At 44.7% G+C, this 17,796-nt stretch overlaps 2 protein-coding genes across 2 annotated transcripts in view; one reads left to right on the top strand and one right to left on the bottom strand.

Annotated features, from left to right (window-relative positions):
* abhd11 (abhydrolase domain containing 11) overlaps window positions 1-17,796 on the top strand; it is a 179,492-nt gene that overhangs the window by 106,640 nt on the left and 55,056 nt on the right. The window lies entirely within an intron of this gene.
* mntb (MAX network transcriptional repressor b) lies at window positions 3,625-16,296 on the bottom strand. Its single transcript, XM_070844163.1, has 6 exons — window positions 15,873-16,296; window positions 12,087-12,666; window positions 11,958-11,999; window positions 11,538-11,649; window positions 5,717-5,909; window positions 3,625-5,455 (listed from the first exon to the last, which is right to left on the bottom strand). Exons 1-6 carry the CDS (start codon window positions 15,943-15,945, stop codon window positions 4,638-4,640), a joined length of 1,818 nt encoding a protein of 605 aa, XP_070700264.1. The 5' UTR covers window positions 15,946-16,296; the 3' UTR covers window positions 3,625-4,637.

Genomic DNA, 17,796 nt, shown 5'->3' on the forward strand with positions numbered 1-17,796 from the left:
AAAATTAATAACTGTTACGGCCACAAAACAAACATTTGGCTCGACCACAAAATAAGTAAGTGGTTAATTGACAAAAAAACCAAAACCAAAACCATGGGAGTCTGGAGGCCTGTCCAAAAAGAACAAAAGAATGGAGGTCAACAACACAATGCCCCCCAAACCTACCAAAACACTGAAGACACCAAACTGATAAACAAAGCCACGAACACTTGACTTCCAGACCTCATCCTCTAAAGAGACAAACACCAAACAGTCGTTCTCCGCTGGCCTCCGTTAGATAGAGGCAGGCTCAGCCACTAATCACCTGACAGGGAGAGAGGAGAAGAAACAAGACGGACAACTCACACATGAAGGGGGAAGTGTGTAATAATAACTTTGATTCAGTCTGTGTTATTGATGTGTTTTGGGACGACTTGTTGATTAGTAACCGTCATAATGATGTAACGCTGCCACCTAGAGGGTCACTGTAGTGATGTTGACTTTGGGTTTTGTAAACTACATTTTTCATGTTTTATTACGTGAGTCAACTGTTTGTTTTCTCTTTTTTTTGTAATTTAATGTTTCCTGTTTCACAAGGACACAAAAGTCAAACTTTATCAATTAAAAATCCTTTCTAACTGCATTTTATGTCTGTTTATATTTGTATACAAGACCATTAAACACAGGAGCAAGATGTGTTGTAAATGTAATAAGATTTATTAAGAATCTTTATTATTTCATCAGCATAATTCTTCATCATTAATATGTTTTATCCATTATCATCATTGTTATATCTTAAACAGTGGACAGTTAGATCTAAAAGGCAGCCCAAAGTGTACAGGCGATATATAACTTAAAACTTTCTCCATAGGGAAAACATGTTTTTATATTCATATATAATATCAATGTAGCATGAGGTCCAAGATCCTGCCCACGTTATACAGTATTGTACATGGTCCCAAAAATAAACAGAAAAAAAACAAACAAAACCTTTAAACAAAAGAAACTGAACGGCAATCTACATGCAAAACAAAACCAAAAAGAAACAAGCATTTAAAATTTTAAGATACATATACTCATATGCCAAAACGTGCATACGATCACAAATTTACAAAACTTTCATACGTACATACAAATATTACAAAACTCAAATTGAATATTAGACATTATTGTGTTATCAAGAAAAGAGCAACAACTTTTTTTGTTTTTTTTTTTGGGTTGTTTTGTTTTTTTTTACTTTCTCCACTCCATGTCTCAGTCCAATTTAGAAACATAAAAAAACAATTAGGACAGTAAATCTTTGTCTCTTTCATTCGCTCTATGTGTTCGTGTTCTGCCAGAGTTGTCACAGTGTTCAGGAAAACTGAGTATAGGCACACACGATAGCACCCAAACAGGCTCGCACTATAAATCACCTCTGAGTACAAAAATAGCTTGCTACACACACACATATATTCTTGTCTTTCTACAGTTATGAGGACACTTAATCGTGTGATGCATTCCCAGGCCCCAAACCTTACTTACCCAAAAACTAAGTGCCCAACCCTTACTCTGACCTTAACATTAAAACCAGGTCTTAACAGCCATTTGAAATTGTTAGGATCAGGCAAATGCAGGTATGTCCTAACAACGATGGTTTAAAAACCCAAATTTGTTCTCATAACTACACAAAGACACGCACAGGCACACGCACACTCTCCGTCATGCACGGGGCAAACTGTATAACCGAAAAACAGCCATGCTACAGGTACAGTAGGATTAACTATAGTACAGGATATAAAACATTGAACACACTCACGTATACAGACATAACGAACAGAAACAGCAGAAGAGGCGAGGAGCGGATCCACGCGACGTTGACTACATACACTGATGGGTGACATGTATAGGCTGGCAGGGCTGTGAGGCCATGAGCGTTTTGAGTATGTGCACACTAAAAGACATTAACCTACAGACGACAAAAGACACGTAGAAAGAAGTGGGTGCCACAACACATTTTCCATTTTAAAATTAAAACTTTTTGAAACTCCTTTTCTCAAACTCATTTTCTGGACTGGAACAGAGGTTTCTTAGCTTGGTGTTCGATGCTGTTTGTTGGACAACATCTCGTTCAAAGAGGTCGTGTCGCTGCCAGGTTACTTTTCACAAAACTGTAATAAAATGCAAACTGATCTCAGGCCTGAATACTTCCAGTTTTTGTGCTGTATCTGAATTTATCTGAAATGTATCATCTCTAGTTGGACAAAAAAAAAAAAAAAATCTTAACTCAAGGTCCAATTTACTAGCTTTTCTGGAGCTTATATCTCACAGTTGGAGTTTGTCGAGTGATTCATACTGCAGTAGAAAACTACTGTTCAACTACCTTTTTTTTTTTCTTTCTAATTACCTTCATCGTTTTTCCAGATTTTAAAAGCCTGTCCAGGAAGTTTGTGTTGTGCCCCAAAGTGTTGCGTGTATGAGGTCTGGGAGGAGGCAGCAGAGGGAGCTGTTGCATCAGAGTGAGGAGGATGAAAACCTGTACTGCCCTACAGGGAGCCGAGGGAACGTCACCAGAGACGGCGACACTGAGTGTTTTGAGACAAGTTAACAGTGGCTGTGAAGGATCTCGACATATTTAGTCTTTGAGGATTAATTCACCGCATACATTTCAGGCATTAGTGATATGCAGACAACTTTCCATACTTGTCCAGCATGATGTGTGACTTTATCACTGTCCAAACAGTCTCTAACATGACCTTAGCTGATAAAAAAGCTGATGTGATGCACACACAAACGCTGCTGGGAATTTTGGAGTGACTGGCTGGTTTCCTCTTAGCCTCTAAAATCAAAAGCAAGCACACAGACATGATAGGAATCGATGCGCTGAACTAACAAATCTGTAGGTGTATGAGTAGATGTGATTTCTCACAGTCAAATCAACCATCATCAACATCATTGGCGGTCTTTTCGAAAGCCTGACAGTCAGAGAGCTGTGATTTAATTCTGACCAACCAGGTAATCACATCGAAACTGGAGTGCATCTTCTTTGTACATTCAACCAACTGCATTAGTAACCTTTTCACACCGTTAGGAAAATCCAATTGTGCAAATTTCTAATCCTAACCTGGTTTTCCACCTCAGCTCCAGTTCTTTCAGGTTGTTGAGCTCAAACTTGATGCTCTACTTTTAAATGTCATCTGGCATTTTCCTACAAGGAAATCGAACGGTCAACAAAGGTCATGTTGTCTCTTGACACGGCCTCCACAGTGAAAACAGATGCTACTGTTTGTTGAGCAAAACAATCATTAGTTCTTCCCCTTTAATCGTGCCCCTCATTTCTGGAGTTTCCGTGTATTTAAAGGAACACTCCACTGTTTTGTTGCTGCCCTCTAAAAAGAAATCGATACGGGGTGGCAGATAAATAACTCCACTGTTGAATGGGACACTAGTGACTGCCTGCATCACCAGAGGCTCAAGGGCGGATATTTCTTTTCACTGACTTCAACATAAAATTCTCAGGAGCAGTTCCTCAAAGTGGCATCAAATGTGCTGAAACTATTAATACTACAGTAGTAAAAAAAAAAGCGCTTTACAAGGTTTCTGCCACTCATTCACCCATTCACACACACATACTGAGGCGGTCAGGATTCAGGGTCAGGAGGGCAGTTTTTTTTATCTATAATTAGCACAAGCTTTTTAATGCATATTATTATATTATTTGAAATCATATCTTTATGTCTACAATGATAGATTGAGGTGGACAACTCATGTTTTACCCAGGCTTCTGCGCATGGAGAAGCTGACAGCACATCAGGAATGACATAAAGATGAGGTGTTGTTTTTCCTTCTTTTTGCCTTTTTTAGCTGCAGATAGGATCCCATCGTCTTACTGTACTCTTCATGTTTTTTCTTATAGTATTTGCAGTGGCGAGGACCCTTTGTTTGGAGTCATTTCATAGAGGAGTATAAAATATATATAAATAAGGAACTCCCGTGTGATGACAAAAAGTGAAGAACAAACTTCAGCCCTGTTTAGCCGACTGTGCACTGTGGTCTACTGGTCAAAGGATTAATTCAGGTCAGTGAGACCACTGGCCGCCCTCCTCCTGCTCTCAAACACTCAGTGACGTCATTCCTCCTGTATGTCCCACATGACATCGTGATTATGTGAATACAAAACAGGAACATACTGTATCGCCAACAGCCTAATGACAAACAATTCTCTCTCAAGCGTTTTCCCCCCAATGAGTGAATGAATAGTTAAGGTAAATCCTTGATGCCTGAGTGTGAACTGAGCTTATTATGTTAGTGCTTCTGGTTGTAAAGGAAGGAAGGAAGGAAAGCAGGAAGGAAGGAAGGAAGGAGAGAAGAGGGCGAGGAAGGGTTCCTGTCTTTGCGGCGCAGAAAAATGTCACAGTCTTATTTTCACAAACAATGGCCTGATCCTCTGACTCTGCTTAAATGTTTTTGTTCACAAACCAACAGAGCTGTGACCAAAATATCTCTGGAGATATTCATCACAAGTTGTCCAAAAAACAATTTCTTTGTAAATGTTCATGCTTCTGTCAGAGATTCTCTGCTATTGATTATTTCAAGGAGTGTGAAAAATCATCCAGAATTTCTGAATCTTTCTCTCCTCGTGTCTCCATCCATCATTCAGTTTTTTTTTTTTTACTCTTTCAGGCCAGTTTGAGCGTGCTGACTGGGAAGGTTGGGACTGTAACCATGGTGACAGGGTTGAGGACAGCTGCCTGTCCAACCAGCTGAGGGTGGGGGGCCAGCACTGCTGTGGGTTTTCCTAGCGACGGGTTCCCCTGGCTCATCATGGCTGCGCTGTTCACCTGGGCTCCATTAGTGTTAGCTTGAGGATTAGCCTGGACGTGCGGCAGGGTGTGATGGGTGAAGGTGTGGGTGATGTGGCCCACCATGGTGGGCTGGGAGACAGACACGCCCTGGGGGTAGAGGGTCGGGAGGTGGGATGGCAGAGGACCTCCCAGGTGAGCCACCGGGTGGACGGTGATGTGTCCAATGGGCTGGGCGGCTATCTGCTGGTGAGTGGCGGCGGCGGGAGCTGCCACGATTGGCTGAGGGGTGGAGGAGGTGGGGCCGGGTGATGGGGCAATGTGTGTTAGGTGCTTGTGATTGGCAGGCAGGGCGTGATTGACAGCCTGGATGACTGATGGGTGGGAGACGGTGGCATGAGCGATGACGGTGGGTTGGACCTGCATGGCCGGGGGCTGGATGGGATGAACCGGCAGCGGAGGGGGCGGACCTGGAGCAAGAGCGGGGGCGATGGCTTGAGGGAGAGGGGGGCCAGAGGGGGAGGGCGTGGTCAGGACCCCGGAGAGAGGCAGGGCGGTGTGCTGGATTGACAGGTGAGGGGTGAGGAGTGGCTGGGCTTGTAAGATGGGAGGTGTAGGTTTGGGGAGGGATGTGGGAGGAGGGACGGGAGTGGGAACCTCCTCGTCCATGTCCTGCTCGAAGTTGTCTTCTCCTTCTGTAGAGCAGAGAGGAAGCTGTTAGTCATCATGATAAAACCCAAGAAACAGGCTGTGTGATGCAACTACAAAGTCCACTGACAGACAGTCAAGAGGTTCACTAACTTAAATCAAATTAAATGTAATCACTACTTACTCTCGTGCCTCACCACCATGGAAACGGCACTATTGGCTATTAAACGTCTTGTGATTTGGTCTGTATAAAAGTATTATGTTAAAGGTAAAATATAATTGCCAGTTTTTGTGTCTCATCCCTGTACCTGAGGCGGTGGACGTGGAGGCCTGGTCGTCCTCTGGCTGGATGGTCTGTCGGAGAACCCTGTCGATCTCCATGACGTCCATGCACTGGCTGAGCTCGTTCTTCAGCTCGGCCAGCCGCTGCTGCGTAGCGATCTTCTCTCTGGCCAAACGCTCCATCTCGTGCTCAAACTCCTTCTCCTTACGCTTCAGAGTCTTTCAGGGGAGACAGACAGCACAGTTGATGAGGATCACTAGTACGTGTACAATCACTGCAAAACATGTGTAGCTTCTAATAGACAATCGATAATGTGAATGGTACATAGTTGATACTTTCTCAATAAAAGCCTGTTTCAGCTGAAGCTGCAGGGTGGAAAACAACAATAAACATTCACATTATCATGGAAATTCTGCATAATACTGATTGCCACAGCTCTACCTCCATCAGTACAACGGTCACTCAAAACTCCACCTTTGAGAAACTGCTAACCTCACTCATTTCATTCCTTCTGATCAATACTGCTTTGTTGTTTTTCCCCCTCTGTGCTAATCTGCTGTTAAATAAGGTCAAAACGTCCTGCAGAAGTTTTCAGTGAAAGCTCCTGAATGAAGTAGATTGATTCTGCTCCCTGATATACTGGAAATGTTTTAATGTGAAACAGATGGAGGAAGTGTTTGCATTAATAGCTAACAGCAGCAACAGCACATTAACAAGGCAAACAGTAGCAGACCATGAAATAGAGAAACTTCTTAGTAGAGTCATAAAATACACCTTTAAAAACAGGAGAGACCCTGTTCTGTCTCTTGTAAATAACCCAGACCAGTATTTGTGAATATACCTTCACTATGGAGCTAGAATTAATACACAACTACAGTTTAAAAACTGGCAGCAGAAAAAGGAATTCAGATGAACTTTGTTTCACTGTGCAGACTTAGCCACTCCCACATTTCTCTCATCTTGCACAATCCAGAAACATAATGTTCTCTGTGCTATCCCAGTTTCAGACACCAGCAAAAAGCCATGCATGCAAATTCAAGCATGTTCACACTGCTCTTGTTGGCATCAGCTGCTTAAGCTCCTCCTATTTCCTGGATGTCACGCTTGTTTTTTTGAGAACAAGGTCAGAGTTGGAGTTAACGTCCTGCAACGTTTTATTTCCACTCATCACTCAGGTCCATTGCTGGATTCACTGGATTACTGCAGCAGGAAGATTACAGTCAGTCGAATGAGATGAGCAGTAAGATGCATGCGTGTTTGTAGATTTGCTTGTAGAAGCGAGGAGGAAAAACACAGCACGAGACACAAAAGGGAAGTAAAAGTTTAAGCGAGACAGAGTGCAGCATTTCCAGCCTCACCACACCGTCTCTGTGACCCAGTTTCTGTGTGGGTCAGCTGACCCATGAACACCAAACACTTCGACAGGCTAAGGACATTAACACAGATTACTAGGGAGGAATGGTGGAGAGGGGAGGTACAGGAGGAAAACTGGTGGGCAAAGGAGGGCAGAGGATGGAGAGGGAAAGAAAGGGGCTGAGAGATCACGTTGGTAAACCAGTCAAATGCTGGTAACTATTTGGCTAATTTCATTACATTACTGGAAACGAAATATCCAGCTGACTTGTTGAATTCTGAAAGAAATCAAATCCAACCAAAACGAGAAAACTGGGATAGAAATACAAGAGAGCGAATGAGCACGTGGGGACATGTGATCCTACTACAGGACACTCACCTCAGTGAGCAAAGCTGTGTACACTCTGCAGGCATGTGATGGCCTCACACACATCACCGCCGTCGTCTGAATTAAGAGCCCTCTTTGCAACAACCACCAGTCCAGACATGGAGAACTTTGCCAACAGCCTCCCCTTTATGTGCTTCCACACGTGCCGCCTTTTCCCATAATTACAGAGGAGGAAATGACAGCAAATGATTTTAAATTATGTCAAAATAGTCATCGTTGTCAGATGTAAGATTTGTAGTTTTGTGTTAACGGCAGCTGATTGCTGTCCGTAAGTTCATGTCTGACTGTATTTCTGCTGCAGAGTCGGTCCACAACACTGCAAGACAAAGCGTGACACTACTGACACACATACACAGCCAACTGATATCCAAGCTCAAGCTGGCAACGGAGGGACTACAACTGCTTATGCCTGTGCGCATGTGCATCTATGAACATTCAAACACTTCAAGGTCTTCCCGTACAAACCCAGACACCATTAGGCCTGCAGCAAATCACCAAGTAAACAGCTGTCACCCACAGCAGTTTCCTTGGCAACCTCATCTGTGAGGATTTGGCTGCTTGAGCAGCAGTTTGTAAAAAAAAAAAAGAAAAAAAAACAGAAGCAGCTTTCTAATTGGGTGAAGCATGGGGGTAATTACATATAAGGAGTGATGTGACTGGACATTTGCCAGTCAGGTGCTTCAGATCACTCCCGACCCCCTCCTCCTCCCACACTCCCTCTCCTTCTACTCCCCCATCCATCGCTCCCTCGACACCCTTCCCCCTTTATTCCCCTCCTCCAATGCTTCATCTACACCTCCTTCACCTCTCCTCTTTCAACACATCCTCTCTGATAAAAAAAAAAAAGTGAAAATGTCTCAAGTGTGATATTTTGTCCTGACGGGTGTCTTTGTCTCATACATCTGTGTAAACGTGTGATCGCCACAAGGTTCATATGAGGAGAAGGAATTTCCAAGTCCTCACCATCCGTGCACAACAAAAAAAAAATCAATAAAACCAGGATTTGATTGGTTTACACACACACACATCTGCCGTCATACACACTCATGCAGACAAACGCGGACTACAGCGCCCTGACCACCTGCCGCCCGTTCCTATGGTTACCAAGTGTTCTGAACAGGAGAGAAGGGAGGGGCGACAAAGGACGAAACAGACAGAGATGAAGAAAAGGTTGAGACAGACAGAGGTTAAAAGACAAAGAAAATCTGATACAGCTGTTGTAAATCTGTGCCTAATCTACGGTATATAGAACAATGGAAACGCTGCTGCCTAGTGTCCCCAGTACCTGACACCGTCTCCCCCTCTCTCCCTCTGCAGACTGCAGGGAGAGGGAGAGGGAGAGGAGGGCGGAGTGGGTGAGCTACGGTGACGTCATCAGGCTTGCCCTAGCCATGTGCTCAGACCTCACATGGCTCGGAGAGAGGGAGAGAGACCGAGGTTTACATGGGGAGAGGTACCAGGGCAGGAGGTGGGGGGAAAAAAAGGAGGGGGCGAGCCACCCATCTACAATAACACCTACCGATCGCATTATAGATCGGAGGGGGAACTAATCATAGGCATGGAGAAAATATACAGAGTAGTGGTTGGCTTTAATTTCTAATAAATTGCATTTAATAAAATCATAATCATATTGTGTTGTAATTAATAAATTGTGCTGTAACTTTACAAATTACTGTCGATTAAGTGAAAGATTCCAGAGTTTTTTTTCTCTTTAAAATAAAAAGGGCGTCTTAGTTTAGGTTTTGTCAAATGTGATGCAGCCGTAGGGAAGCAATTCATTGGATTTAACATTAGTCTAACGTAGGGGTGTCCCCTACTAATCACTTGAATCTGTTGAATCTTGATTATGTTCTCATTTCATGACATTTGCTTTCATTTTATTCACACCAGAATAAAACGTAGAATGTAACATGTAGTGACACCTGAAGCGTGTAGCTGTGGACCGCAGCGCTGTCCGTAGTACTGAGCGGAGCGGAGATCAACACACAGGCAGACTGAACATGTCGCCAGTGTCCGATGACGTGTTCTTTCCCAGCTGAAAACGCCAGGCGCTCCTCTGCAAAATACGCAGCTGGGAAAGCTGAGACGCTCTGGTTGCTATGATACGGAGTATCCATAGGAATAAGAATGTCGGCACAATGGAGAGCACTAGCTCTGCATTGTTTTTCATGTTGATAGTGTCGTGGTCCTGGGACGTCATCTGGTACAGACATGGACACTCAGAGACCAGCAGTATTATTTTCAATGTAAAACTCAGACACCCCCCCCTACAGTCAGAATGGAACGATCCTTTGTTTCATATGTTCATGTCACTGAAATGATGTGACTGAGATCTGCAGTAAAATCCAGCTCCTTAGATCATGTCAGATGCTGTTTGGGGTCACCCCTCGTCTAATCTGTTTATATGTGATTTTCCATATTATTACCCATCTCATGATATTTAAAAGCATTCCTACTTTATGGTGATATTGTTTTCAACCATACTGCCATATTGTCCGGTGTCTGCTGAAATACTGTAAGGAACAAATATCTACTGGTACTTCTGCGGCTACTAAAGCTGCAACTAATGATTAGTTGTACAGCTGATTATCGTGCTAATAATATTTTTGATCAGTCAGTTATTCTATCTATATAAAAACAGATTTATAGTCAAAAATGCCGTTGATAAATATTAAATTTACAGTAAAAATAGCAGCAGATCCTAACATTTGAGTGGCCAACTGTAAACATTTGACACTGCTGCTTCATAAATCATTGATCAGTTACCAAATTTGTTGTCGATTTACCTTCTGTCTAACAACTAGTTGGTTGTTTCAGCACCAGTAGCTACTATCATTTTTTGTGTCTGGTGATTTACCAGCTCTCTGCACATTACTTTTAAACCTTGAAAAGTCGAGTTGTGCCGTACGGACTTCCTCATCAGCGGCTTGGCTCTGCCTCAAATCAAAACGGTCACCATCTCCTGTCAAAGACGGCTCCAGATCCTCTGTACTGTGCTCCCTGAGGGCTGACCCACCCAACAACTTGCAGCCAGTCTAGTTTTGAACAAGTTCTTCCATCTCACAGCCTAATTTAGCTCCTTCCGCTGACTCCCCGATGCATACTCCATTGAACTCAGTATCATGAAGCTTCTACTCCATGAAAAAGGAATCACTGCATCAAGCTCAAGGCTGCAATTTATTTCTGCTCCAGTGCAGAAATCCTCCCTCGTCTACTTTGGTAGACTGAAAAGTCGCCTCTTCAGGCTGTACAGTCCGCTCCCCCTCACCACCCTCAGCAATGCAAGGCTAGTTCCTTTCATCCTTTCCAGTTATTTAGCTCTCAGGACAACCAGTTCTCTGTCTATTTCATACAGTGTGAAACTAAATGACTACAGGATGGAGTTACACAACATTTCCACAGAGCGAGGATCTAAAAGGCTGGTACAGCTTTTTTAAAAGCAAAATTCAAGCACTTTCAAGGTACCTAAACCAAACATTTCCAGACCCCTGAATCCTTCATCATCACATCTAAATTGTTACAATAAATGCAACTGTGGAAACCTAAGTTTACAGATTTCTTTTATGCCTACAGCAATCACTGCATGTTGTCAGAACAGGATTGTTTCATTTCAGATATTAAAAGATTTTTGGTTTGCATGAGTGCTTGTGTAGGTGAAACACCAGATTATGTTCAAAATCAAGCCTTTTCCACACCTTGAAAACATGACTGTTAAAATCAAGCACTTTCCAAACTGACTCTGGACGAACCCTGAAACTAATAAACTCCAAGTGTGTTATAAAAAAGTAGTCATTACATTGTAATAGAGAAACACTGGATTTATTCAGCACTTCCTTATTGGCTGAATCACTGTTATTTGGCAGATGACATGTCATAGTCACAAGAGACGAACCAGCACAAAACAGCCATTGTATATCGATTATACCAGACCAAAGCCTGTGCTGCTCCCTGAGCTGAACCACTAAACTCAAGACCGGACAGAGATGGACAATAAGATGAAAAACAAGAGGAGAGTATCCAAAATAATCCGTCTTACCATTAAAGCATGTAAAGGCTTACAGTCCCACTGTGCTGGGAAAGCTGAGAAAATGTACTAAAACTCTACCTGAATGTAGCGCAAAGCGCTGCGGAGAACGCTGAGGTTGGAGGTTTTCTTCTCATCAACATTAGGAACGTTCTTCTTCAGCGTCTCAAAACACTCTTTGAGGTGCGCTCGCCTGAAGGGCAAAGAGTTAGAAACGACAAAGAGTCACACGTTTGATATGGTTGTCATTGGCTGACCGTCTCGGACGATATTCACCATTTATCAGTAAGTCGACCGTTTTCTTGAGAGGGTCTAAGGAGACTTCATAACACCAATTTGATTGAGGATGTCGTGGTTTTATATAGGTTGTGGAAATGCCATGACCTTTGGGCCGCTGAAACTGTTTTTATAACACACTTGATATTTGTGTGTGTGTGTGTGTGTGTGTGTGTGTATGTGGTGGACAAGTTTTAAAAAAAGCTGTTTCTAATTATTACTGACCTGTTCTTCTCCAGTTTATTATGCACCTCTCTGGTTCCCGCTCTGGAAACACAAAATAAATCAGTCAAATACAACCATAAACCAATGAACAGACTTATTTTACAGACACACACATTCTCATGAACTGACCCTCCTGGTCTTCTCTTCCCTTCCATCGCCCTCATGTCCTCCATCGTTACGCCATTAGGCCGCGGCTGAGATGTGGGTGGAGGCTGATGGGGAGCCAGTGCATGTTGAGAGCCAGAACCGTTAGTGCTGATGGAGGTTGGGTACTGAATCTGAACCTGAGGCTGCGATTGGCAGGGCTTTGCACCAACCAGCTGCTGACTATTCTCTAACTTAATCGGAGGCGCGCACAACAGGTGGGGGGAGGCCGGCTGCTGCTGCGGAGGGGACGAAGAGTTCTTGATCGACGGGGAGCTGTTGAGTGACGTCGCCGCCGCAGCAATCTGCGTCGTGAGCGGAAGGGGCGGGACTGAGGGTGTCGCGGTGACAACCGGGACCATTGGGATGACAGCGATGGGGATTTGAGGAGGTGGTAGAGAGGGGGGCGGAGGGGCAGGAGGGTGATGTGGCTGTTGACGGTGAGCGTCATCGCCCCAGGTGATGTGGTTGGCTCTCACTGGCTGAGACAGAGAAGTCACAAGTTCCACATGTCTAGACTCCACCTCCCTCTTAATGAGCTCCTTCTCTTTGCGCTGTTCCTCCTCTGTAGGGGGCGAGAAAAGAAGATGTACGAAGGAGTGAGCAAGGGAAAATAATGGATACCACCGAATAAGTTAGATGGACACGTGGCTCAACTGTACAACCATAACAACAACAGCACAACCTGACCTCTATTCAGATTCAAGAAAAACTTTGTTATTTCCTGTGGTTACATCACACCCTAACATATAGTATGAGACAACACTGATGCATTAACACACACACACACACACACTTGTCTGAACTAAATGTAGACAACATTATGTCCAGTTTAGAAACCATTCATTTCATGTGATTTATCAACCAACATCCACCTACAAGCTAAACTTAGCGCTGTCGTTGCTGTGCTACTGATCACACGGTCACAGTGGACGTCACTTTGTTTCTACAGTGAACATCTCAACACTACGTGCACACAAACACACACACAATGAATGATGTCATCTGGGAATGAGATCGTGGGGACGGGGAAGTAACCACAGATATTGTGTCTGCATCCGTTTCCTCAGTGAGGAGAACCATGGATGGGTAGAGAGAACCCCCCCTCTGTCTGCCCTGTGATTGGATCGGTCCAGCACTGTGTGTGGCTCTACCCCGGGGTTACGTCAGGGCCGTCTGACCAACAGCAGTGGGCTGTTGTCGACGAGCCACTCTGGTGGGTCAGCTAAAGTTGGCTCAGTGACAGCGTATAAAGGAAGCATAGGTGTGTGACAAAAAACAAGCTAAAAAATGAATTAAAAAAATTTTAAAAATCACATTGCAGGGCAGGAATGTTCCCACGCTGTGCTCATGCTGAGTATGCGGAGGCACACACACTCACACACTTAATGATATGAGTGAGTAGTTATCGCACACCATAGCGGGCAGACTCAAAGCAATGTGGAAAGCCCTGAGTTACCATGGAAACAGCGACATTAGAGACAGAAGATCCCAGGGATTCCTCAAATCTGCACAACGCCAACACACAGCCGAGCCACCACCACCATCGCTATAAAACAAACAGAAACACCACATGCCAACATGCCTGGCTGCGTGTTAAATAACACTTTCATTTCTTCTCCACATGATACTGCAAACTCCTGATGACGCAACTTCCCCTCACCCCGGGGCCGTAGTTCACCTCACAGAAGGCCTGCACAGGCACTGACAAACAACTTTTGGAGCTGTGTATTCTCTTTTTTAATTTGTGGGATTAGACCACAATCAAATTATGATACTATTAATAGCACTACCTCGGAGCAGCACTGTTAAATTATTCATGTGTTCACATCTCTTCGAACTCCTGCTGAGCAGTGTGAAAAGACGGGCACACAGCTCCCTCTTTGTGTGAGCGCAGTGCCTGGTTTTAGGCACGACAGGACGGGGGTTTGTCATAGTATCTGTTATAGAGCCTCTTAATTCTGCAACGATTTTGACAATCTGTGAATTTTTCATGTCACATTTCAAGAGGAAAACGCTCATCACTCTGTGGTTTCCGATTCTTTTTCTTCCCCCCCGCATCTTATATGAAAACCAAATGAATATTTTCCGCTACTGTTCAAGCAAAAGAGAAAGTCATTTGAAGAGTCACCTTGAGCTCTGATACAATCGACGGATTTCACCATTTTTTTGGGGGCATTTTACAGAAAAATAATATTCCTGTTAATCAAGAAATTAATAATCAGCTGCAGCCTTAATAGTATTGCTGCAGAAATATAACTTCTCATTTCTGAGACAACGTGGACATGGTTTGTTTATGCATACATTTGTCATATAGTGACATACAGCAATATTGGAATATACATCCCATCATATTATCATGGCCCTGCTGCTCATGTTAGGGGTGCAGGAGTTCTTTCTTTTGTTTGCTGATACGACAGAGGGGGAAATCCACAAAGAGAGCAAACAGCAGAAGTGAAAATAATGGATGACATATCTGCAGAGTATAAGCAGAGATATGCTGAACTGTTTTTCATGCTTTTGTAGTACAGCGCGCGCACACACACACACACACACACACACACACACACACACCATGCACAAGTGCAGGAAAACGTAAATTACATAACTTCTGCATTGAGAGGGGCTGGGTTGGGGGGTGAGCAGGGACGCTGCCCTACTTACCCCCCCTTCTTCCCTCCCTCCCTCTCTGACCCGCCACTGTCAGTAGGCTGAATGGGAAGGGCGGGGACCACGAGTGTGTGCGCGAGCGTGTCTGTGTGTGTTGTATAGGATGGGGGGGGGCGGTGTGCACGTGGTCGTTGTGGGCGGATCCTAGCACGCGGTAGGGTAAGTATGCGAGAGGAGGGGGTTGATTTGTCTGACACGTCATCAGAGGGGAGAAACACAAAAAGCAACCCCCCCCCCCCTCCTCACCTCCTTTGATCAGGCCAGTGATCATTACATCTATTGACAACCCATCGGTTTCAAATTATTAATTGAAACTCAAACAAATTCTGTCTTCGAGCTCGCGCGCAGACACACATTTCTGACGGGGTGAGCGCGTGAGGGCCCGCCCCAGTGTGTGTCATAAGATAGCTGAGCAATGTCAGGGTATTATGTAAAGAGCAGCCCTGCTCGCCACCGCCCTGCCGGCGCTCGACGGACAAAAAAAACTGGGCCAAATCGATTCCGGGAGGTCTCTTAAAAAAACAGACGTGTGACCTGAGAAACTGGACTGCAAATAAAACTCCGTCATGTCCGATTTTAACAGGATTTATTCACGTGCACTTGAGCTGATAGATGTTAATAAAAGTGCACAACACACAGATAGTTAATGCACAACGAGGGTACAACACATAAATGTAGCACGGCTGCTGACAGGGACTCCTCTCTCTCTCTCACACACACACATATATATACACACACACACACACACACACACACACACACACACACACACACACACAGTGAGTCACTTGAGTGTCTTAACTGTCACACACACACACCGAGAGCGCGCAAAGTACTTGGGAAAACAACTTTGCCCATTTCCGCATCAAGCGGAGCTATATGTGTGCACCAATTGACCTCTCCTGAACAGTCGATACTTTGCAGCGACTTCCGTCTGTTTTTCTGGCACGAGCCCGGAGCGATAAACAAAAACTACAATCGCTTCCGTCCACCGCAGGCGGGTCGGTTGAAAACGCCAGCCCCGGCGCTGGTAGTACCGGGACACGGTCCCCCCCCCCCCGGGCAGCTTGGGAGGGGGCACCGCTCCGCTGCTGGACTCACCACGTGTGCTCTGTTGTTGCTGGGCTTGCCATTCCAGATACCTGGCCGCCTCCAACAGCGTGTCGATGCTCATTGCGCGTAAACCCTCACGGCAGGCGACCCGGTGGCCCGGGACGGAGGGAGGAAAAAGACCGAGGGGGGGAAGGTAGTGTCCCGGTGGGAAGCGCCGTGTGCACGTTTCACAGCCGCACGCCCGAGCTGTGTGTCCCCGGTGTTCCTCCAGAGAGCGGACGGGCAGCTTTTAATCCGACCGAGCGAAAAGTAGATCCTCGCATACGTAAAAAATAGGATTGCAACAAGATGGCGATGCGAGCACGGGAATACACACAACAAGGCGAGTCGTGTTCTCGTTAAGGCCCGCCCCTCCCGGACTCCCGCCCCGCCCTGTTACTACGGCCTCCAGCAAAGCCCGGTGACCGCATCACCCCCCCTCCTGTCCCACTCCGCCGCCGCTGGTCCTCCTAAACCACAACACTGACCCTGTAATCACCAGACACCTGCTCAGGAGCTGCTGCACTGACCCGGGATCACAGCTGTGACCCGGGTACCTCCGTGGGATCCGCGAGAGGAGGTCCCGTCCGGGGCTCCGCTCCTCCGTGCTTTCGCTCGCGCCGCTGGCCCGCAGCGCGTGAAGAACAATCAGGCGCCAGCGGGCCAATGAGCGTTCAGAACAACAAGGCATGGTGCTGGTCCACATGGGCACCCGCCCGGCCCGAGCGCGGCTCATTTGCATGGCGAGAGCGTGACTGGCCACCCTGCTGTCTCGGGACCAGAGCTGTCAATCAAATGAGGGGCGGAGCTTAGGGTGGATGTGGGTGAATAAAGAGTGGAAGATGCTATTCTCATTATTCAGTGATGGGTGATGTTTGGAGCTAAAATAATAACCACTACCAGTAATTACAAAGGTTTTATAAATGAGATAAAATCAGAATGTATTGTACACCAAAGGTAGGGCATCATTATGATTAATATGGTGAGAGAGGCGATAATAAGACAGTTATTTTTATTAAATTATTAAATATAAAACCTCAATTGTGTTTTGGAAGCACAGATTGACATTAACATTTAAATGAGCAACTATTAAGTGATATAGGCTGCAGAATTTTTTACAGAGCATAAATAGACATATTATTTTTCCCCACACAAAAAGGCCAACTCTGAGCAAAGAGATAAATTGTCATGTTTTCTTTGCCACAGAAAAAAATATTTGTATTATTAAGTGGCAGCCAAAATACCTTAATACTATGTCTAATCAAATTAACTTATCAAACCGAATATGTTGGTATGTATTGTTCATGTTGTGCTGTAAATGTCTCCAAATCTTGACAAAATGTGCATAAAGTTAGTTTGTTACTTATTTCACAACTATCCCTCTATTACAATGGTTTTTAATTTCACTTTTTTTCTTGCCAGTTTACTGCATCTCTTTTCCAGATTTTTCTCATCTCACACCCACTGGAAAAATCATTGTGATTTGCTGCATCGCGAGGATTTTCTCTTTCTCTGATATGGTGCATGTAAGAACTGCTTCCTATGTTGGATATTGCATGCTGTGACCAGATGTTGGATGCAGTATATGCAATGCAACAGCAATGTATATCTCCCTCAGAGTAAAGATAAATCTTATTTTAGAGTTATGATTAACGGTTTTTGCTAGTGGTGTGTTTGTCTACATACTGTATACAGATGCATGTATGTAGTGTATGCATGGCTGCATGGTAACAGTCTTTGATTGGGCACCGCTCAGTCGTATATATCCTCCACGACATCACCGGGTCTGACTGTCTCAGCCAATCAAAACAGCAGCTCAAAAGCACATTAGAGCTGCCATCGCCACGCCATGCCGGTACGAACCTCCTAACAGCATTACTAAGTGAAAAAACCTGAAACTCAAGATGATAAGAAACAAATGCAAGTGACATAC

Source organism: Pempheris klunzingeri, chromosome 14, assembly GCF_042242105.1.
Source record: "Pempheris klunzingeri isolate RE-2024b chromosome 14, fPemKlu1.hap1, whole genome shotgun sequence".
Classification (NCBI taxonomy): domain Eukaryota; kingdom Metazoa; phylum Chordata; class Actinopteri; order Acropomatiformes; family Pempheridae; genus Pempheris; species Pempheris klunzingeri.